Here is a 23673-nt window from a genome sequence, read left to right on the forward strand (position 1 = left end):
TGTTTTTCCTTTAGAAGCGGTGTAACATGATCAAATTTTTTCTTTTTTGTAATTATTTTTATTGTAGTGTTTTGAATAATTTGTATTCTGCGTATTTCTTTTAAAGTGGACCCTTTATATAGGGCATTGCAATAATCAATTTTTGATATTACTAATGAGTGTATTAATGTGTTTAATGCTGATTCATCAAGGAAAGCAGATAATGATCTGATCATTCTTAGCCTATAGAAACATGTTCTTACGAGTGAACTAATTTGCTCATGATAACTAAGCTTTTGGTCTAATATGACTCCAAGAATCTTCACCTTAGTAACTGTTTTAAGATTAGTTGTATTCATAATTATGTTGGTTCCTAGTTCCTGTCCCTCCCTACATGGAAAGAGCATGGTTTCTGTTTTGGATGTATTACGGGATAACTTATTGTCATGTAACCATCTAGCTATTTTTGAGAGTTTCTCATTAATTTCTGTGATATCTACAGCTGAACTCGTGTCTACAGGATACAGAAGCTGTATGTCATCTGCGTAAGCAAAGGGTATAAATCCTAGTGACTGGCTAAGAGTTAATAGTGGTGCCAGAAATACATTAAACAGTAATGAGGATAGAATTGATCCCTGCGGAATCCTGAAATTTGTTGGTTTTAAATTTGCTGACGAACCGTTAAATATTATTTTAGAAGATCTTTCATTAAAGTATGATTGAAACCACTGAAGGACAACTTCTGAAATTCCCAAGGATTCTAATCTGCTTAAGAGCAGATGATGATCAATAGTATCGAACGCTGAAGATAAATCTAAGGATATAAGGAGAACCGATTTATGCTGATCCCAGAAATATAGGATAGAAGAAGTCAATCCTATTAAAGAGTGCTCGGTAGAGCAGTGCTGTCGGAATCCTGTTTGATGTGGGTGTAGTGCTCTCGTTTTCTCAAAAAATTCAGAGACTTGGTTAAATACTATTTTTTCAATCATTTTTGCTATGAATGGTATTTTTGCTATAGGGTGGTAATTTCTAAGATCATCTAAATTCCCCTTTGCATCTTTCGGTATTGGATGGATAGTAGCATTTTTCCATTTTTTGGAAATAGTCCCTTTCTCTAAGGAGGTTGAGATTAGTTGATGTATATATTTACCAAATGTATTAAATAATTTTTTCAGAATGCATGGAGGAAGTAAATCTTCTATATTGCTTAGTAACCTCATTGCATGTCCCCTAGTCCTAGTATTTTTGAAAATAGTAAACAAGCAATTCACATCTACCTGTTCCACACATTTACATATAAGCATATACATTAAAAAACCTTTCAGTCCTCTGACTTCTCTTTTCTCAGCTCTTTAAGCTTTGCTCTAGAGCAGGGGTAGGCAATTCCGGTCCTCGAGAGCTGGAACCAGGTCAAGTTTTCAGACTATCCACAATGAATATGTATGAGATGGATCTGCATCCCAGCCCGCTAACTTCCTTCTTTCCTCTGATCCTCTTCTAACCCTCTCCTTGTAGTTCCTTTCTCTTTACAATTCCTGTAAACCGTGCCGAGCTCCACAACCCTGGAGATGGTGCAGTATATAAACCTAAGGTTTAGTTTAGTTAGTTTAGTTTGCATGCACTGCCTCCTTGAGATGCAAATCTATCTCATGCATATTTATTGTGGATATCCTGAAAACCTGACCTGGCTCTGGCTCTTGAGGACTGGAATTGCCTACCCCTGCTCTAGAACAGAAATGCAGTGATGCTATGAAGTCAGCAGTTTTCACAGCCATAAGAAAGTAACATCAAAATCAAACTGGTACATTTCCTCCTGTTTTATATGGAGTGGCACAATGCGAGAAAAAAAGGACATGTTTTGCTGAAGAAAAACACCACTTCTGCTGTAAACAAATTACATGATGTTTCTTCATTTACTATCCAATTTATGCTCAGTTGAGAGAAGGAGCTTGTGCAACTGATTTCTTTACAGAAATTTGATTACTGTAAGCAAATCCCTTTACCAAGGATCACATAAAATGTATTTTTTAACAAGATAACTGTAAAATAAATATCTGTACAAAGAGATCATCCATGTAGATCCGTGTGTGGATAATATATAAAAAAAATATCGTACCTCCCAAGGTCATACCAGCCTCGTAACATTTCCTGAGCCGGCAGGATGGGCAATTTTTCCTTCTAAATTTGTCGATAGTGCAATCATTCCTGCTGGCACATAGATATTTTTGTTTACCTAGAAAAGTGAAATAAATACTTAAGACTTAAAAATAAAATACACAGAATGGGAGCAAGAGAGGCATATAAACAAAAAGGTGGTAGAATGAATAGGCCTACACTGCATGGAAAAAAATTATTCACTTCCACCTTTACATGTTATCTGGTAGCATAAGAGTTCTAACATTAAAAAAAATGCATTATGAACATGAACACTATTACAATCACAAGAAGGGCAACTGAAATGGTCATTTATCCCTGTTTAGATACCACAAAGCATGGCAGAAGTTATTCTTCTTAAGCTTGAGGAGTGTGTGATGAGCTACAGTTTAAGCACTCTGAAGTTGTGGGTTCAAACCCCTTGCTGCTCCCTGAGAGCCTGGGCAAGTCACTTAATCCTCCACTGCCTCAGGTACATTAAATACGAGGGTCATTTCATAAATAATGCACACTATTTTTTTTGTAAATTTACATGTTTTATTTTTTTTTTTCAAGTATTTCTTTACAATCCTTCAATATAATCTCCCTGCTTTGCAATGACCCAAGTCCCAACGTCCGGGAAGCTTCATTATTCCATCCAAGACACTGTTTTTGTTCAGTTGCCGAATGGCTCGGGTAAAGGCGGAAGAAAGCTCTTCCAGAGATGCAAAACGATGTCCACGCATAGGTTGTTTCAACTTTGGAAAAAGGTCAAAGTCTGGTGGTCTCCTGTTTGGACTGTAGGGAGCATGAGGTAACACCTCCCAGCTGTATTCGTGTAGTTTTTCCAATGACATTCCCTATGTGTGGGTGAGCATTGTTGTGAAGAATGAATGGCCAAGCCAAGAGCAACTGAGGTTAGGTTTTGTGCATTTTATGCAAAAAAATCACAATAATACACTACCGTGATACTTCTTCCACAAGGAACTTTTGTCTCTGATAATGATGCCTTCATGATCATAAGCAAAAATCATCATTTGTTTGACTTTTGATTCAGCTCATTTTTTTGGGTTGTAGGGAAGATGGAGCTCTCCACTTGGCATTGAAAAACTAGGCAAATACGGCTGGGAGGTGTTACCTCATGCTCCCTACAGTCCAAACATGAGACCACCAGACTTTGACCTTTTTCCAAAGTTGAAACAACCTATGCATGGACATCGTTTTGCATCTCTGGAAGAGTTTTCTTCCGCCGGTACCAGAGCCATTTGGCAACCGAACAAAATGGTGTCTTGGATGGAATAATGAAGCTTCCCGGATGATGGGACTCAGTCATTGCAAAGCAGGGAGATTATATTGAAGGATTGTAAAGAAATACTTGAAAAAAAAACAAAAACATGTAAATAAAAAAATAGTGTGTATTATTTATGAAATGACCCTCGTAGATAGATTGTGAGCCCACCGGAACAGATAGGGAAAATGCTTGAAGCACCTATATGTAAACCACTTTGAGTATGGTTGTATAACTACAAAAAGGCAATATACAAGCCCCAATCCCTATCCCCTTTTAGACCAAGAGCAAATAAAGGTCAGTGATGATTTCAGTATTCATGGTGAGAATATACTGAAACTTCTTGAGAGCTACATTTGAAAAATTGCTCCTTTAGAGCAGTGATTCTCTCCCAGTACTCGAAGTTTATATGATATCCATAATGAATATGCCCGAGAGAGATTTGCATCATTTTCTTGGTATGCAAATCTCTCATATGCATATTCAATGTGGATATCCTGAAAACCTAACTGGCTGGGAATGCCCTGAGAAAACCAAAAAAACTCTGTGGAGTGACGATGTTCCTAAATGGACTTTATTTGAAAGTGTCAAAGTTCCAAAGGTACACTGAAATAATCCACATAAAATAATTTCATCCACATAAAAATATATCATCCACATAAAATAATTTCATCCACATAAAAATAAATCATCCACATAAAAGCCTTAAAGGACCTAGTCCGCTAGGGATACAGGACCCAACATGGTCTGCGTTTCGACAAAAAGTCTTTTTCAGGGGTCCCTGGGGGTCCTATAAAGGTGAATATGTGGGAAACAATTATGTGGTGACCTGGAAGTGAGACACTGCTTGCATTTGCAATAGAAAGGGAATGCCCTGAGAAATGGTTTGAAAGATAACATTGGATTAGGAGAGAAAAGTCAGAGTAGGGTTACCATATTTCTGATAGAAAAAAGAGAGAGAGGGGACACATGATCATGCCCCTGGCTCCATCCACCCAGCCACATTAAATAATGGGAGCACAAAGCTATGCGCACAGCCTCCCTCTCTGCAGCCCTCACCCACTCCCCCGGAGCCGGCCCGCAAGCCCACCCAGTTTGGGAGGGCCGGCTTATAGGGAGTCCGGTGGTTCTCCTCTGGGCCTCTTTACCTCCTTGGCACTTCAATTCAGTTTTTCTTTGGGCCACTGGCAGTTCAGCGAGATGAGCCTGCTGTCTTTGGCCTGCCCCGGAAGCCTTCTCTCCGCAGCAACATCCAGTTCCATCATAGGTGGGATGCTGCAGAGAGAAGGCTTCTGGGGTAGGCTGAAGGCAGCAGGCTCACCTCACTGAGCTGCCGGCAGCCCAAAGAAAATTGAATTGAAGTGCTAAGAGGAGCCTGGGGGCGATTTACCGGACTCCCTGTAAGCTGGCCTTGCCAAACCAGAACAAATTGGGGAATTTAAAAAACCCGTCCAGACACCTGGACAGTCCTCTTAAAAGAGAACATGTTTACCCAGATGTATGGTAACCCTAGGACAGAGACCAAAGATGCTACGGTTTGTTTAATTAGAGATCTAGAGATGGCAGGAAAAGTGCTAGCCTAACATTCTGCACTTCCAAATCAGACCTGTGTATCTTCGTGACCAAAAATGGAAACATTGGGAAAAAAATCCATGAATAAGAGCTCTCGCACATGAAATCCATCCAGGTAAGAACATATAAGACTGCTGGCAAGCTTTTGCCCAACTAGAGAGCTTGAATCATAAGATATTTTCAGATTCTTTATGTAAGACGTAATCAATGGTTGCCATGGTAAATAAGCATTACACTGAACTTGTGACAGTCCCAGAGGTCATTTATTGCAGTTAAGGGTGTCGTGGCCAAGTGTACTTCTGAAAATTAAATTTATTCTTTGCATTACATCGAAGTGCATGCTATCAGGGGGAAGCCAGGGATGGAGGATGAACAGAGAAATGAAGAGCTGCAATTCTTAGTCTAGATTTTGTGTACATTATAAGAGTTATCATCGAGTATAACAGTATATACTACAGGGGTTTCATTAGTCAACATGACATGAGCAAGTGCAATAAGAACATAAGAAGTTGCCTCCGCTGAGGCAGACCATAGGTCCATCCTGCCCAGCGGTCCGCTCCCGCGGCGGCCCATCAGGCCCATTGCCTGAGCAATGGTCTATACCTATCTATACCCCTCAATCCCTTTTTCTTCCAGGAATCTATCCAAACCTTCTTTGAAACCATTTAAGGTTTTCTTGTCTACAACAGCCTCTGGAAGCGCGTTCCATGTATCCACCACCCTCTGAGTGAAAAAGAACTTCCTAGCGTTTGTTCTAAACCTGTCCCCTTTCAATTTCTCCGAGTGCCCCCTTGTGCTCGTGGTGCCCCTTAATTTGAAAAATCTGTCCCTGTCTACTTTTTCTATGCCCTTCAGGATCTTGAAGGTTTCTATCATGTCTCCTCTAAGTCTTCGCTTCTCCAGGGAGAAAAGTCCCAACTGCTTCAATCTGTCGGTATATGGGAGATTTTCCATTCCCTTTATCAGTTTAGTTGCTCTTCTTTGTACTCCCTCAAGTACCGCCATGTCTTTCTTGAGGTACGGTGACCAGTACTGGACACAGTACTCCAGATGCGGCCGTACCATTGCACGATACAACGGCATGATGACTTCCTTCGTCCTGGTTGTAATACCCTTCTTAATGATACCCAACATTCTGTTTGCTTTCCTAGAGGCTGTGGCGCATTGCGCCGATGCCTTCAGTGATGCGTCTACCATCACTCCCAGGTCTCTCTCCAGGTTACTGACCCCTAGTGGTGTTCCCCCCATTTTGTATGTGAACATCGGGTTCTTTTTCCCCACGTGCATGACCTTGCATTTCTCCACGTTGAAGCTCATCTGCCATTTTTCGGCCCACTTTTCCAGCTGCGTTAGATCCTTTTGGAGATCTTCGCAGTCTTCCCTGGTTTGGGCCCTGCTGTATAGTTTGGTGTCATCTGCAAATTTAATGACTTCACACTTGGTTCCCGCCTCTAGGTCGTTTATGTAGATATTAAACAGGAGCGGTCCCAGCACCGACCCCTGCGGAACTCCGCTCGTGACCCCTTTCCAGTCTGAGTAGTGGCCCTTCACGCCAACCCTCTGCTTCCTGTTTGCCAGCCAGTTTTTGATCCATCGATGGACCTCCCCTTGTTCCCCGTGGTTCCATATCTTTTTAAGCAGTCTCTCGTGTGGCACCTTGTCGAAGGCTTTTTGGAAGTCAAGGTAAATGATGTCTATAGATTCCCCTTTATCCACCTGGCTGTTTATTCCCTCAAAGAAGTACAATAAGTTTGTGAGGCATGACCTACCCTTACAGAAGCCATGTTGACTCGGTTTTAGTTGCCCATTTTTTTCGATGTGCTCACAGATGCTGTCTTTAATCAGTGCCTCCATCATCTTTCCCGGGACTGAGGTCAGGCTCACCGGCCTGTAGTTTCCCAGGTCCCCCCTTGTGCCCTTCTTGAAAATGGGCGTGACATTTGCTATTTTCCAATCCTCCGGGATCTCTCCGTTTTTTAAGGATAGGTTGCATATCTGTCGAAGTGGCTCCGCTATTTCGTCTTTTAGTTCCTTGAGTACCCTTGGGTGAATGCCGTCCGGACCTGGCGATTTGTCGCTCTTTAGTCTGTCAATCTGCTTGAGTACATCCTCTTGGTTCACCTCTAAATCTACCAGCTTATCGTCTTGGTCTCCTATTACGATCTCCTTGGATTCCGGAATGTTGGTTATATTCTCCATTGTGAAGACTGACGTGAAGAACTCATTTAACCTGTCAGCTATCACTTTCTCTTCTTTTACTACTCCCTTTCTGTCTCCATCGTCCAATGGTCCCACTTCTTCTCTCGCCGGTTGCTTCCCCTTGACGTATCTGAAGAACGACTTGAAGTTTGTTGCTTCCTCTGCCAGTCTCTCTTCGTATTCTTTTTTTGCTAATAGCAGGGGTTCTCAACCCAGTCCTCAGGATCTACCCGGCCAGTGACTTTTCAGGATACCCATAATGAATATGCAAAAGATGGATCTAATCTAATATACAATTTATTAATCGTACTATACCAAAAAGGTTCAAAGTGATTTACATTCAAAGAGGCTATAAAATCTGTGGGAAAATACAAAATCAATAATTAAAATATCATGACATGAATATTACAAGTCATATAAAAAAGTTTTCAAATTTTTACGAAACCTTAAGTAATTGACATCCATCCTAACGTTAATAGGTACCGTATTTTTTGCTTCATAAGACACACTTTTTTTCCACTCAAAATTGGGTGGAAATTTCGGTGCGTCTTATGAAGCAAAGGTAACTTTTTAAAAACACCTTCACCCACCTCGTTGTACATTTTCAAACTGTCCCACTCGTTGGGGGTACGCGGGCTGACTGCCGCCCGCCCGGCTGCTGCTGCTCCCTACTGGCCGCCACTGCACTGCAACTCCAGGAAGGGAAGGGAAGGGCCAGCGTGCCGCACCCAACATTGCCTTCCTCCTTCCCTGCTGCGCTGAAGCCTGCCTACCCTCCGCCGATTCCTCCTCTTCTGGCCCGCGTCCGCTGCCTCCGCTGATGTGCCGCAACTCAAAGAATGTAAGGTAAGGGCCAGCGTGCAGCGACTGTACATTGCCGGCCCATAAGCCAGTAGATCACAAAGGCAATGCGAGTAGATCGTGGACTCGCGTTGTCTTTGCATTCTGTTCTCCCTGCTTCCCCGATGCTGGGACCACAAGTGCTGGGCCCACATTCTCCCTCCTCCCCCCCCGATGTAAATTCTGACGTCGGAGAGGAATTTCCAGACCAGCCAATCGCTGACTGGCTGGTCCGGAACTTCCTCTCTGATGTCAGAATTGATGTCGGGGGGAAGGCTTGTGGGCCCTGCGCCTGGCCTGGTGTCAGGGAAGCAGGGAGAAATCAGCGGCGGTGGCTTGGGGGGGGGAGAGAAAGAAAGACAAAAAAGGGGGGGGCAGGGAGAGGGAGACAAAGAAAGAAAGGGGGACAGGAAGAGAGAAAGAGAAAGAAAGGGGGACAGGGAGAGAGGAAGAAAAAGTTGGACTCATGGAGGGGGAGAGAGAGAGATGTTAGTTGGGGAATGGAATGAGGTCTGGAGGAGAGGAAGCATGCAGGAGGCAGAAAGAAAGAAATATTGAATTTACAGTCAGAAGAAGGAAATGTAACCAGAGACTCATGAAATCACCCAACAGCAAGGGTAGGAAAATTGATTTTATTTTATATTTAGTGATCAAAATGTGTCCGTTTTGAGAATTTTGCACTATGGTCCCCTTTTACTAAACTGCAATAGCGTTTTTGGCGCAGGGAGCAGCGTGGGGCATTCAGCACAACTCCCTGCGCTAAAAACTGCTATCGCGGTTTAGTAAAAGGGGAGGGGGTATATTTGTCTATTTTTGTATAGTTGTTACTGAGGTAACATTGCATATTTTAACGTCATCTGCCTCGACTTCTTTGAAAAAAACACAGAATATAAATGATAACTAACATTTTCTCTGCGTACAGTGTGCTTTGTGTTTTTTAAAATTTTATTGTTGGTAGATCATTTTTACTTGGTCATTTTAAAAGTATCTTGCAAGCCAAAAATGTGTGGGCACCCCAGGTTTATTGGTTTTGATTGTTGGGTTATCCTCTTTATTATTTTATTTTATTAAAACTCCTGACCAGGAGCTTAATAAAGAGAAATACAGTGGTAAAAGTGGAATCTGAATCAAGTTTTCAAGTTCAAGATACTCTACCACCTCGATCACTATAAGTCAGTTCTGCTCATTTCTCCCACATTCAACACAATCAACCATAAACTTTTACTATCACGTCTTCAAGAAATTAGAATTTCGGACCAGGTCTTGGATTGGTTTTCCTCCTTCTTCATAGACAGATCCTCCAAGATTGTTTTCAATGCTAACTCCTTAGAACCCTTCAAAAACAAACATGGTATCCCTCAAGGTTCCATTTTGTCACCCTTACTTTTCAATACCTTTATGGCATCTCTCTTAACACTAGGTCAATCCATAGATTTCACAATGTTCGCGTATGTGGACGTTCCAACTAATTCACCCAATTGACCTCAATAACCCAGCCGAAGTAACAATCATAAACCAGAAGCTGGAGAAAGTAAAATCATGGCTAGATGCAAACATGTTGGCCCTAAATATTGAAAAATCAAAACTAATGATATTCCCCGGCAAAGAAGGCTTAACTATACAAGCCCCACTCAAATTCAAGTTTCTGCCTATCTAAATTGTTAGCTCTTTAAAACTGTTAGACCTGTGTTACCTTCAACAGCAAATTTACGTACCATTATCACATCAGCACAGTAGTTCAGCGTTGTTTCCATTAACTAAGAACGATCAGATCTCTAGCCAAACTCTTGGAACCTTCTTCCTTAAATACTCTAATTCACTCTTTAGTAATCTCGTGCAAAGATTATTGCAACACCCTTTTCAAAGGCGTAACAAAAAAAGGAACTAGCCGCCTCCAAACTGTACAGAACACCAATAAAAATTATATTCAATGGTAAAAAATACGATCATGTCTCCTCCCCTTCTTCGCATTGGCTACCTGTTGAATACAGAATTAATTATAAAATCCTTCAACTGACATTTAAACCCATTCAAGTAATCAGCCATAATTTATCAACAGCCTTCTCATACATTACTGTCCATCTAAAGCTCTCCGTTCTATGACTCAAAACCTCCTAATGAATCCCTCTTTAAACCACATTAATACAATTAGATCTAATAATTTTGCTGTGACCGCTCCTTCTCTTTGGAACTCCATCCCTAATTATCTTCACCTAGAAGCATCTCTTCCCCATTTTAAAATTAAGTTAAAAACATTCCTATTTCAAGACGCTTTTGACATTTAACTGCCCTTATCAGGGCTACACTCCAACTTTTAATACATACACAGAACCCCCCTTCCTTCATTTGTCCCTTTTTTGTTCTCTTTTCTATGAATAGTCGTTGCCTTTTTCCTCCTGTTCCCGTCTGTCTTAAATTTGTGTCTTTTCCATTCTACTAACTTCCCCTGTTGTCAATTTTATCAAGTTTTAACCTGTAGTATTGTTTTTGAATGTTAAAATTTTTAATTGTACACCGCTCAGAAGTCTGATTGAGCGGTATAAGAAATTTTAAATAAAATGTGAAACTTATTAGAATTTTGGTGCATTGATATTTAAACCTATAACACTAACTTGAGACCATTTACTGAAATCTGCGGTCTAGAGACTTTTGTTTGAAATTAACTGGAGTAAATGAAAAATATTCTAAAATGATGTAGTGGCTGCCTCCTCCCCTACAGACACTCCCAAACCTCTGGGTTCCTTTGGAATAAAAAAGGAGATGGAGTAAAGGGTGTTGTGGATAATGTCCTTTAAACAATAGGAGAAATACATGCAGGGAAAAATACTTCAAAAAGTCTAGGAGCCTCCTGAACAGTACTGTGTAAACATTGATAGTACAGTGGAAGGCATGTTTCAGGAAAAAAAATCCCTGGTTGATCCTGTTTATAAAATATAGCAGAGAACCATTCTACTTCAATGGTTAATATAGAGAATGTCCACTGCCACTTGTCTTTGTATGTTTGTATCCTGACAACAGGAAAAAAAATCCACCTTACAGGCTTTACACCCATGGTGGCTTCCTCTTTTTTTTTTTTTTGTAAAACAAAGAGACCATGGAAGGGAATGTAACTTAACAGGCTCTGCACCCATGTTAGAGTCCTCCCCCTAGTGTTGAAATGTCCATACAACAGGAAAAATCCACTTTACAGGCTTTACACCCCTGGTGGGAGCCCTGAAGAAGTATTAAAAGGGCAGTTGCAACTTGGATCGGTGCTGGTTAACTCAAACACTGTCGACACCAACTATGAGGGGCGGTGAAGGAAATAGGTTCCTGCCTATTACAGCACTTGTTAAAAACCATTAAGGGCTTTGACATGGACAGAAAAATACTTTTGGTGAGAAAAAATTCAATTTTAAAATTGGAGAAAGATAATCTGACACTGAAGATATGTAAGATGATGAAGCTTCTTGATGAAGCATAGACCATGTTGAGAACCGTATCCTGAAATAAACAAAAAGGGAAGAAAACTTTGATATTATTCAATTGTGTTTTCCTTCTTTGAATCTATAGCCCCGGAGTCCAATACAGTTGAAGAGGGTACAAATTATTGGGTCCTTTCACTAAGGTACGCTAGCCGATTTAGTAAAAGAGGGGGTATGTTAATACAGTATTACAGCAGAATAAATTTCATCAAAATTTAAAATCCAATGTACTATTTCTAATTTGATTTGTACCAGGTTCCTTTTAACATAACATAAAATAACTCACTTCTATAGCGCAATATTGTTAAGTTCTAGGCATTTTACAAAAGAAAAAAGTGAATACAGTAAATGGAATGCTTCATTTACCCAAAAGATCTAATAAACAGATATGTTTTTAAAAGTCGCCTGAATTGTTGATAAGTGTTAGAAGACATAATTAGACTATTCAAATCTTTGTCCCAAGATGCCGCTTGATAAGACAGAAGGCGTTGATCTCTTAAATTTACAGTCTTTGACAGATGGAAAAGTGAACAGGGCATGTGAATGTCTGAAATGTTTTCAACTAGCAAATGTGAATGAATCCGGGAGATAGTTGGGTATGAGATCTGCTAACACCTTAAAGCAAACGCAAACAAGCTTAAACTTTACATGGGCTTCAACTGGCAACCAATTCAGTTGCTGAAAGAAAGGTGTAACATGGTCAAACTTATTCAAGTTGAAAATCAAACAGTTGTGTTCTGAATAATGCACAGTCTGTAAAGATTTTTTTGAACACCAGTGAGATGGACAATGTTACAATAGTCAAGGTAGGGATAACTAGATAGTAGACTTGGGGGTGGGTCAGTAGAGTGGGCAGACCTGATGGGCTATGGCCCTTATCTGCCGTCATCTTCTATGTTTCTCTAAAGTTGAAAGGGGATAGATTCCATACAAACGTAAGGAAGTTCTTCTTCACCCAGATAATGGTGGAAAACTGGAACGCTCTTCCTGAGTCTGTCATAGGGGAAAACACCCTCCAGGGATTCAAGACAAGGCTAGACAAGTTTCTGCTGAACTGGAATGTAAGCAGGTGAGGATGGTCTCGGTTAGGGCACTGGTCTTTGACCTGGGGGCCGCCATGTGAGCGGACTGTTGGGCGCGATGGACCACTGGTCTGACCCAGCAGCGGCAATTCTTATGTTCTGACTCAGGACCAGGGATTGCACCAGAAGTCTGAAACATCAAAGTATGCTCTGATGGTATGCAATTTCCATAATGTTTGGAAACCCCTTCATACCAGAGTACCAACCTGATTCTTCATGGTCAAGTTTTCAAGTTTATTAGGTTTTTATATACCACCTATCAAGGTTATCTAAGCGGGTTTTTACAATCAGGTACTCAAGCATTTTCCCTATTTGTCCCAGTGGGCTCACAATCTATCTAACGTACCTGGGGCTATGGAGGACTGAATGACTTGCCCATGATCACAAAGAGCAAAATTACTCCTAATATCTTGATAAAGGATTGGATAGGATACATTTTAGAATTTAAAGTTGCAGATGTCTTGATGCAATTTTGATACGGGGATGCTTAAAAAAAACTTTAGTCTTTTCTGGATTAAGTTTTAATTTTAATTTGATCCTCCAGTGTTCAATTATTAAGAAAATCTCAGCAATTATATGGCTGATCTGAGAGAGTGAGGTAAGGATGGGAATCAAAACTGTTATATCACTGGCGTAACTGGACGGCTTAATCTGTTACCACCCACCTGTCTCTCTACTTGGCGTATCTGCTTGTTTTTCTATATTTAACTTTTCTACTGTGATTGCTGATGTGTTTCCTATTGATTTTGCAGTTCCTTTCTTTATGGATTGGTTTTAGAATATACACCGCTTTCTCCTGCTTTGACAGCTAAAATCAGTATAGTAAGTCTGCAATAAATTAAAAAAAATATTTACTGAAGAGTTCCATCAATCATTTTTGTAAGCACTTTACAACAAATAGGAGACTTGCTTAACAGTTAGTTAAATAGTACAATCTTGAGTCTTCTACAGTTCCACTGGCAGAACAGAGCTCTCTGTTGTATTTCCCGATAAACTTTCTCAAATTGGGCTTCATGGAGAAGCAGACAAGGGGCTCGTAAAAATCTTACAGATGAACAATGCTTGGATGGGTGCCCACAGCATCATTCACTCCTTGCTTCTAAATACATATGGCTCCTACTTACTGGTACTCAGACTACTCTTGAGGCATTAATCTGCAAAACATCCTGCAAGAATTATAGACTTACATTTAGAGCTCAAAAAGTACAGAAATCTCCATGTAAATATTCAATTAAACTTTCTTGTATATCGTTTGTTGTTTTTACTAAGAAACATACAAAAAGCAAAACTGTTAAATGCAAGACTTATGTTTAAGCTAATATCCTCACAAAAGGAAATGATATGCTTAAAGTGGATTTGCTTGTTCAAGACATATTTTTGAGGAAGAAGAGGGATTGTTGTAAGGGACTTGCAACTCATGCCAAATATTTCCCTCCCCCTTTATGAAATGAACACAGCATAGAAAAACCAGCTGCAAGTAAACTTGCAGCCATCACAGGGTGCCCACAGCCTTCTCATAAAAGGCTGTTAGGCACCTAAGGAAAGTTAAGGAAAACCCTGGTTACTTAAGAGTTGTTTGAAATCTATCAACCCAGAAAATGTTTGAGATCTGAAAATGGTATGAGGTTGAATTTGGAAACATAGAAACATAGAAAGATGACGGCAGAAAAGGGCTATAGCCCATCAAGTCTGCCCACTCTACTGACCCACCCAATTTAGTCTGTGTGCTAATGACCCAACTCTTTAACTCGACCTTCGTAGTGATCCTACGTAGGTGTCCCATTTATTCTTAAAGTCAGGCACGCTGGTGGCCTCGACCACCTGCACTGGAAGCTTGTTCCAGCGATCTATCACTCTTTCCGTGAAGAAGTATTTCCTGGTGTCGCCATTAAATTTCCCTCCTCTGAGTTTGAGCGGATGTCCTCTTGTGGCGAAGGGTCCTTTGGGAAAGTAAATATCATCTTCCACTTCGACACGTCCCGTGAGGTACTTAAATATTTCGATCATGTCCCCCCTCTCCCTACGTTCCTCAAGAGTGTAGAGCTGCAGTTTGTGCAGTCTCTCTTCGTACGAGAGACCCTTGAGCCCCGAGATCGTCCTAGTGGCCATCCGCTGAACCGACTCGACTCTGAGCACGTCTTTATGGTAATGTGGCCTCCAGAATTGCACACAGTATTCCAGATGAGGTCTCACCATGGCTCTGTATAGTGGCATTATGACTTCAGGTTTCCGGTTGACGAAACTTCTATTGATACAACCCATCATCTGCCTTGCCTTGGATGAGGCCTTCTCCACTTATTTGGCAGCCTTCATATCTGCACTGATGATTACTCCCAAATCTCGTTCTACTGAAGTCCTAGCTAATGTTTCTCCATTCAAGGTGTAAGTTCTACATGGATTAACGCTACCCAGGTGCATGACCTTACATTTCTTAGCGTTGAAGCCCAGCTGCCAGGTAAGATGTTAGTCTCCCATGTTAAGATTGGGAAAAAATGTTGTCTGTAGCAGGTGCCAAGCTTCGGAATGCGCTGCCTGGTATTCTGGGATTTTGTGATGGGAGACTGAATTTTAAGAAAATGTTGAACACACAATTATTTGTTAATGCCTTCATGTGTTAATGCTATTTGCTGCTGAAGCCTTACCATCCTGTAAAATGTTTTTTTTTTTTTAAATTATGTTTATTGAGGAGTCAACAAGAGAAACCAATAAAATACAAGAAGGTCTCTCTGGTTGTGTTTTATGCTTTTGTTTGAGATCATTGTATCCTTGAAGACAATCTGTAAAATGTTTTTATGAGATTTTCTTTTTCCATCTTGTTGGATGAATTTGAAAAAAGGTTTTAATAATGGCCAGACGGGAATGAGAAGGTAAGCCTCTTTCATATCCAGGGAAGTGAGAAATCCCTTAGACACACAGCTACTATAATAGAACACAAAGTCTCCATTGAAAATGTTTTACTCAAAAAGACCTGCTAACATACTTCAGATCCGCATCTGGAGTACTGCGTCCAATATTGGTCGCCGTACCTTAGGAAGGATATGGCGATACTCGAAAGGGTTCAGAGGAGAGCGACACGTCTGATAAAAGGGATGGAAAACCTTTCATACGCTGAGAGATTGGAAAAACTGGGACTTTTTACCCTGGAGAAGAGAAGACTTAGAGGGGATATGATAGAGACTTACAAGATCATGAAGGGCATAGAGAGAGTAGAGAGGGACAGATTCTTCACACTTTCAAAAAATAAAAGAACAAGAGGGCATTCAGAAAAGTTGAAAGGAGACAGATTCAGAATGAATGCTAGGAAGTTCTTCTTTACCCAGCGTGTGGTGGACACCTGGAATGCGCTTCCAGAGGGCGTGATAGGGCAGAGTACGGTACTGGGGTTCAAGAGGGAATTGGACAACTTTCTCCTGGAAAAGGGAATAGAGGGGTATAGATAGAGGATTACTGCACAGGTCCTATACCTGTTGGGCCACCGCGTGAGCGGACTGCTGGGCACGATGGACCTCAGGTCTGACCCAGTAGAGGCATTTCTTATGTTCTTATGTTCTTATGTCAATACAGGATGAAAGGAGTCTCATTTCTTTGGAACTAGAAAGTAAATGAAGTACTGCCCCTTACCTTGTTTGAAAGGAGGGACTAGATCTACCATTCCCAACTCTCAAAGTTGTACAGCTCTTGCACAGAAATTTCAAGTAAAACAAAACAAAATAGTGATTAGACAGATGATTTTGGGCTATTCCCCTAAAAAATGGACAAGTCATCCTCCTATCGACTTTGAAGGAACATGGACTGGTACCACATCATTATGATGGGCACAAGGCTGGAGAAGACCTGGAGGACTGAATAGAGCTTATTTTATTAGTCTGAAAGAACTGCTTCTGCTGTTCTCAGTCTTTGAAAGGAGGAAACAGCCTAGCCTGTATCTTTTGACATCTTTAAGGCGGAAGCGCGACTGGCCCTATCTAAATGACAATCGAGGTTTGTCCTTGGGCAAGTGCTGCATTTTGGAGTCCTCCAAATCCTTGACCATCTTCTTCAAATCCTCCCCCAAAAGAAGTTTCTCTATGAAAGGAAACTTAGTAATACTTTGCTTAGAAGCAAAGTCTGCAGTCCAGTGATGCAGCCGTTAATAGCTTCCTGGCTGTCACTACCAAGACCATCTGCTTGCCTGATGCATGAAGGAGATCATAAAGGGAGACTGCCAAATATACCAGCCCCATTCCCGTAGATGGAAAATGAAAGTTGTCATCACAGTGGAATCTGCAAGGGAATCAGCAGACTTCTGAACCCAGCAAAGATAAACTCTCTCTGCATAGGAATTATAAACAGTAGCCTACAGGGACAACATAGCCACCCTAAAGAACATAAGAATTGCCGCTGCTAGGTCAGACCAATGGTCCATCGTGCCAAGCAGTCTGCACACGTGGCGGCCCTTAGGTCAAAGACCAGTACTCTAAATGAGTCCAGCCTCACCTGCGTACGTTCTGGTTCAGCAGGAACTTGTCTAACTTTGTCTTGAATCCCTGGAGGGTGTTTTCTCCTACAACAGACTCTAGAAGAGCGTTCAAGTTTTCCACCACTCTCTGGGTGAAGAAGAACTTACTTATGTTTATACGGAATCTATCCCCCTTCAACCTTAGAGAGAGTGCCCTCTCGTTCTCCCTATCCTGGAGAGGGTGAACAACCTGTCTTTATCTACCAAGTCTATTCCCTTCAGTATCTTGAATGTTTCTATCATGTCCCCTCTCAGTCTCTTCTTTTTAAGGGAGAAGAGGCCCAGTTTCTCTAATCTCACTGTACAGCAACTCCTCCAGCCCATTTACCATTTTAGTCGCTCTACTCTGGACCCTTTCGAGTAGCACTTCATGTACGGCGACCAGTGCTGGACGCAGTATTCCAGGTAAGGGCGCACCCTGGCCCAGTACAACAGCATGATAACCTTCTCTGATCTGTTCATGATCCCCTTCTTAATCATTCCTAGCATTTTGTTCGCCCTTTTCACCGCCACTATACATTGCACGGACACCTTCATCAACTTGTCGACCAGTACTCCCAAGTCTCTTTCCTGGGGGGAGGGGGGGTGTTTTCTCCAAGTACCGCCCCGGACATCCTGTATTTGTGTATGAGGCAGGCTTGATTTTGGGTGTCACAGGCTTGATTTTGATTATGCCCTTCCATATCTCCAGGTGGATTAGTTTTGCCCATACTGTGGCAGGAAATACACATTACATCTTATGAATTCCAGAAAGCAGCTTTCTCTGACATAATGAAAGTACCAAAGCAAATGTTATGCAGTGCATTTGAGAGACTGAAATCATGCTCCACATGCCCTGGCTTAAGAGTAAGGTTCAATCCAACTTATCCAATCAAGCCTGTGGCACCCAGGCTCCTTTGGGGTGGCTGTGTTGTACCTTCAGGCCACTGTTTATAGTTCTATTACCAACTGCTGGAATAGTTATCCTTCTAGAGAATCCAGGATCTCCCTACTTCTAGAAGATCCCACAATAAGGATACCTCAATCAACATCCAGCATGTTAAAATGACCTATTAGGAAAACTTCCCCTTTTTTAGAGATATTCTAAATGTCCACTATTAAATCTCTGTCCACTTCTTCGGTTGTGAAGGAGGTCTGTAAATATATTTACCATTCCCTCTTTTCAAATGATCCACAGTGCCTCTTCCTTGCCCTAAAGATCCTGCAATTGTGTGACTTTCATATGATCTTTAACATATAATGCTACTCCCCCTCCTTTTCTTCCTACCCTGTCTTTCCTAACAGATTATAGTCCGGTATAACTATATCCCAGTCATGGTTCTCCGTAAACCACATCTCCATAATTGCCACTATATCCAACTCATCTTCTTCCATCACAGCTTCTAGATACAGAATCTTGTTTCCCATCCTTCAAGCATGTGTATATACTGCTTTCCAGACATTGTCCCCTTTTCCCATCTGTGTAGAGGTAATTCAGTGATTTACTTATCTGAGGGCTTAAACTAACCTGGGGGGTTGTGATCACCCTGCCCCATCATTTCTAGTTTAAAGCCCTCTTTAGTAGATTAGCCAGCTTGCTGCCAAAGACACTTCTTCCCTTCTTTGATAGATGCTCAGCAGCCCTTGGAAAATCAGCCCATGGTCCAGGTAGCCAAAAAGCTCTTAATGACACCATCCAAGTAGCCACGCATTCATCTCCAGGATGTGAGCTTCTCTGCCCTGGCCTTTACCCTCGACAGAGAGGATGGACGAGAATACCACCTGCGCACTGAACTGCTTCACTTTCTCTTCTGGAGCCACTAAGTTGCTTTTGATACATTTGCAGAAGTACCTGGTAGTATCGTTAGTGCCAAAGTATTGAGCAGCATCAGATTATAGTCATCAGGCTTAATGAGTCTCGGCAAGTTCTTCGTAACATGTTTCAAGTTTATTGGTTTCTTGATATACATCTATTATATATATATATTAATATTAATATATATATTAATATTAATATATTATATATATAAAAAAATATATATATATATATAAAATTATTAAAATATATAAATTATTAAATTATTAAAATACATAAATTATTAAAATATATAAAAATATTATATATATAAAAATATATATATTAATATTAATATATTATAATATATATATAATATTATATATATTATATAATATATATATAAATATATATATATATATATATATATATATATATAAAACGCTTTATATAAATAAAAACAGTATTATAAAAAATTAAAAAGGATTTTATAAACAGTACATAAATAACTAACATGACACCAAGAGGATAAGGAGACGGGAAGTACATCGTAACGTCAAGATAAAAATTAAAATGGGAGGGAGAGGGGAAACACCAGGCAGACAGCATACCTCTCAAGAGGAGGAGTGTGTGGCGCGGTGGTTGAAGCTACAGCCTTAGCACCCTGGGGTTTTGGGTTCAAACCCCGCATTGCTCCTTGTGACCCTGGGCAAGTTACTTAATCCTCCATAGCCCCAGGTACGTTAGATAGATTGTGAGCCCACCGGGACAGATAGGGAAAATGCTTGAGTACTTGATTGTAAAACCGCTTAGAAAACCTTGATAGGCGGTATATAAAATCCTAATAAACTTAAACTTTTGTCTGGTCTGCAGATGGATGCTTCTGTACCCCTCAGAAGAGAATCGCAACTTCCACTACCTTATTCCTTCTAGTAAGGAGGTAATGTACAGCTATTATTTCACTTGATCCCAATGCACAAAAGATGTTGAAATATGAAAGAAAACTCCAAGAATCTACTTCCACTCCGACGAGTAGAAGGCATGGATGAAAATTCATCAGTACCAAAGAGAAGGAAGCAATAAAATTTGCAAATGAAGAGTAATAAACTCAAGGAATTGATCTGCAGGGGAGAAACAAGTAGCAGCAAATTCAGATGTATAGCAGGAAATGCAAATTGTTATTCTAGGAACCATGTGCACTTCTAGAAACTGACATTCCAATTAATAAATTCAGAATCAATACTTTTATCTACCTTTATTGTTTGAACATTGTATTTTTCCCCTTCACTTTGATCCCAGTGTCTCTCCAGCTTTTCTCTGTTTTTGCAGGGTTTCCTGTCCATTTGACATTTCTTCTTTCTCCATGTCCTCATCCATCTTCTCTCTGAGTTCCTATCTATTCTATCCATTATCTCCCCTCTCTGTTCTTGACCCTATCCTCCCACCATATTCAGCATAGGCCTTCCCCCTGTGATCAGCATATCTCTCCTGTATCTCTATACACTTTGTCCAGCATTACCCCTCCATGTCCCTGTCTATATCCTACCCTCCGTGACCAGCTTCTTTTCTCTGTGTACTACCCTCTCTTCTGACCACAAGAACCACACAGATGCTACTCCCTCTCTCTCTCTTCATTGCTCCCCGCCCTGATCCAGCAGCACTTCTCCTTTCATCATGATCCAGCAGTTCTCCCTTTCCATGTTCCTCTCTGTAGTCTGTTCTCACTTGCTCGATTACACAGTGATTAAAACAGGCAGCTTTGGAGCCTTTGCTAGGCCATGCCTCACCTCTGTGGAAACAGAAGTTGCATAGAAGGCGGAGTGCAGCTTAGCAAAGGAAAAAGATTGAAACAGGCAGTTTTGGGGTTGGCTGGTTGGTTTGCTTGCTTACTTACTTATTTATTTATTAAATACATTTTTAATAACTAACTAACTAACAAACAAACAAGCAAGCACAGAGGACAAACCACAGCAGGCACAGAGGACAAACCACAGCAGACCGGCAAGCGGACAGCAATGGAAAGAGCAGACAGAAGCAGGAAGAAGAGCTACCCAGTTTTCTGCACTGTCTGCCATATGTATGACTACCTCCCTTCTTGGAGGTGGTCTTATGTATGCACTCGATGCGAAGAACTGGAGAGCCTGAAGAAACAAGTCACACTCTTGGAGGGCAGAGGCAGAGAGCGTCAAGACAGAGGAAACCATTGAGGAAGAAGCCCAGGAGTTAGAGAAATTCATCGAGGAGGCATACAGGGAGAATCACCAGCAACAGTGGAACTGCCGAGATACACCTACAGGGAGTGAGGACCACCTGGAGGACAACCACAAGGAAGAAATGGGTGACAGAGCAGCAGGATCTAGAGCCAGCAGAAGGAACCCACACGAAGATGAGTCCAGTGCAAGCCAACGCCAGGATGAGGGAAGATGGAAGTGCACAGAGGACATGGACCTACGGCTGGAGAGATGGTCATACACCAGGGACAAGGACCTGTGGCTTGAGAGGCAAGAGAAGATAGAGAGGACAGCGATCGTCGTGGGGAACTCTATCATCAGACAAGTTGACAGCCACATAGTGGGAGGAAGACAGGATCGGCTGGTGACTTGCCTACCGGGAGCCAAGATAGAAGACATAGTGAACCTCATCGACAGGGTGGAAGAGGAAGATACGGTGGTAGTGATCTATGTGGAGACAAATAACGTGAGCAACAGGCAATACAGCAGGGAAGCACTGAAGGACCAGTTCCGGATGCTAGGAAGGAAGCTGAGGACCAGAATGCAGAGGGTAGCGTTCTCTGAGATCCTGCTGGTACCCAGGACCGACGAGAAGAGGCAGACAGAGCTGCAAGCAGTCAAAGCGTGGATGAGGTGCTGGTGTGAGGAAGAAGGATTCCACTTTGTGCGCAACTGGAAAACATTCTGGGGGAAGAGCAAGCTATTGAGAAAGGATGGACTCCATCTCAGCAGAGATGGAACAAAGCTACTTGCAAGCAACATCAAGAGAGAAATTGAGAAGTTTTTAAACTAGGAAGAAGGGAAAAGCTGACAGTTGACCGAGAGTCGATGGTTCGGGAACCGGTATACTCTGAGGATAGCGGGGAAGACTCACCGGATCATAGGCAAGACAGAAATCCTGATGGATCAAAAGGGATATAAGAGGGAAAAAATTGCAAGAAAGTAACAGGCCGCAAACTTAAGTGTATGTACACGAACGCAAGAAGCCTAAGAAATAAGATGGAGGAATTTGAAGTTATAGCACAAAAAGATAACCTTGACATAATCGGCGTCACGGAAACATGGTGGAACGAGGAAAATGCCTGGGACACTGTGCTACCGGGATACAAGCTATACCGCAGAGACAGAGTAGATCAAAAAGGTGGGGGTATTGCCCTATACATCAAAGCAAAAATTGAGTCTACCGGAGAGAACATGCCAGAAATGAAAAATAAGTTAGAGTCTCTATGGGCCAAAATTCTGAGAACAAAAGGAACGGAAACAAAGATCGGCATCTACTACCAACTCCCAGGGCAGTCCGAAGAAATTGATGTAGAGATGACGGACGAGATTAAACACAACTGCAAGGGAAGCAACATAGTTATCATGGGTGACTTCAGTTATCCATGGATAGACCAACAACTCACGTAAACATATCAACCCCTCCACATTCTGGTCAAAAACAGACAAATTAATCCAAGAATCTAACCCCAAAGACTTCATTTCACAATGGAGCAACTTAAGTAAAGCCACCTTAAATGAGCTAGCCCCAATACAAACAAAAAACAGAATCAACAGACAATCTGACAAATAGTTTGACAATGAACTACTCCTACTCAAAAGACAATGCAGACGACTCAAAAGAAAATGGAGGAAAACCAACCAAGAACCCACAAAAATCGCATGGAAAATACTCATCCTACAATACAAACTACAATTAAAAGAAAAACATACTACACCAACCTAATGGGCAGAGAAACCCAAGACACTAAAAAACTATTCCAAATACTGAAAGAACTCAGAGACACCAAACCTTACCTGGCCAATGATAACACCCCTCCCCCCTCAGCCACCACGCTAGCAGAACACTTCAAAAATAAAATCACAAATGCCAGGACCAACCTCGCTGGAAACCCAACTCTCCTAGATGAGATCACTATAATCCCCTCAGACAAAGAATCAACAGCAGCAGAACCTGGTCCCTCTTCCCCACTATACAATGGTCAGACTTCAACAAACTCTACAAAAAATACAGTCACGCAGGCTGTGACCTAAACCACTGTCCTCCATATCTACTAAAAAACGCCAGTATCAAATTCCGCTCTCTCCTCCTACAATGGACGCAAACAATGCTCACAGACGGCCTTTTCCCACAAGACCTCAGTGAAATCATCATCACCCCTATCCTAAAAGACCAAAAGGAGCAACAGCACAACCTTCCAAATACAGACCCATAGCATCAATACCACATTATGCCAAAATAATGGAAGGCCTAGTAGCCAAATTCCTCACAGACTATCTAGACCACAACATACTCCACCATACACAATCTGGCTTCAGAACCAATTATAGCACTGAAACACTACTAGGAACCCTCCTGGACACAGCTAGATAACACCTCAGTACAGGAAAAAAAATATTCCTCATACAACTAGATCTAACTGCAGCGTTTGACCTGGTTGACCATAACATTCTTCTATAAATTCTGGATGCAATTGGTATCACAGACAAAGTGCACACATAATTTCAAGGATTCTTAAAAACCAGATCCTACAGAGTAAAATCAAGCAACAAAAAATCAGAACCCTGGTCCAACCCCTATGGCGTACCTCAGGGATCCCCTTTATCCCC

At 41.5% G+C, this 23673-nt stretch overlaps 1 protein-coding gene across 1 annotated transcript in view; it reads right to left on the reverse strand.

Annotated features, from left to right (window-relative positions):
- The window catches only part of AR (androgen receptor), a 214922-nt gene that overhangs the window by 60511 nt on the left and 130738 nt on the right, over window positions 1-23673 (reverse strand). Inside the window, exon 3 of the mRNA XM_033945498.1 lies at window positions 2099-2215. Within this exon, the coding sequence (XP_033801389.1) occupies window positions 2099-2215 (117 nt within the window). The remainder of the gene's footprint in view (window positions 1-2098; window positions 2216-23673) is intronic.

Source organism: Geotrypetes seraphini, chromosome 5, assembly GCF_902459505.1.
Source record: "Geotrypetes seraphini chromosome 5, aGeoSer1.1, whole genome shotgun sequence".
Taxonomy (NCBI): Eukaryota; Metazoa; Chordata; class Amphibia; order Gymnophiona; family Dermophiidae; genus Geotrypetes; species Geotrypetes seraphini.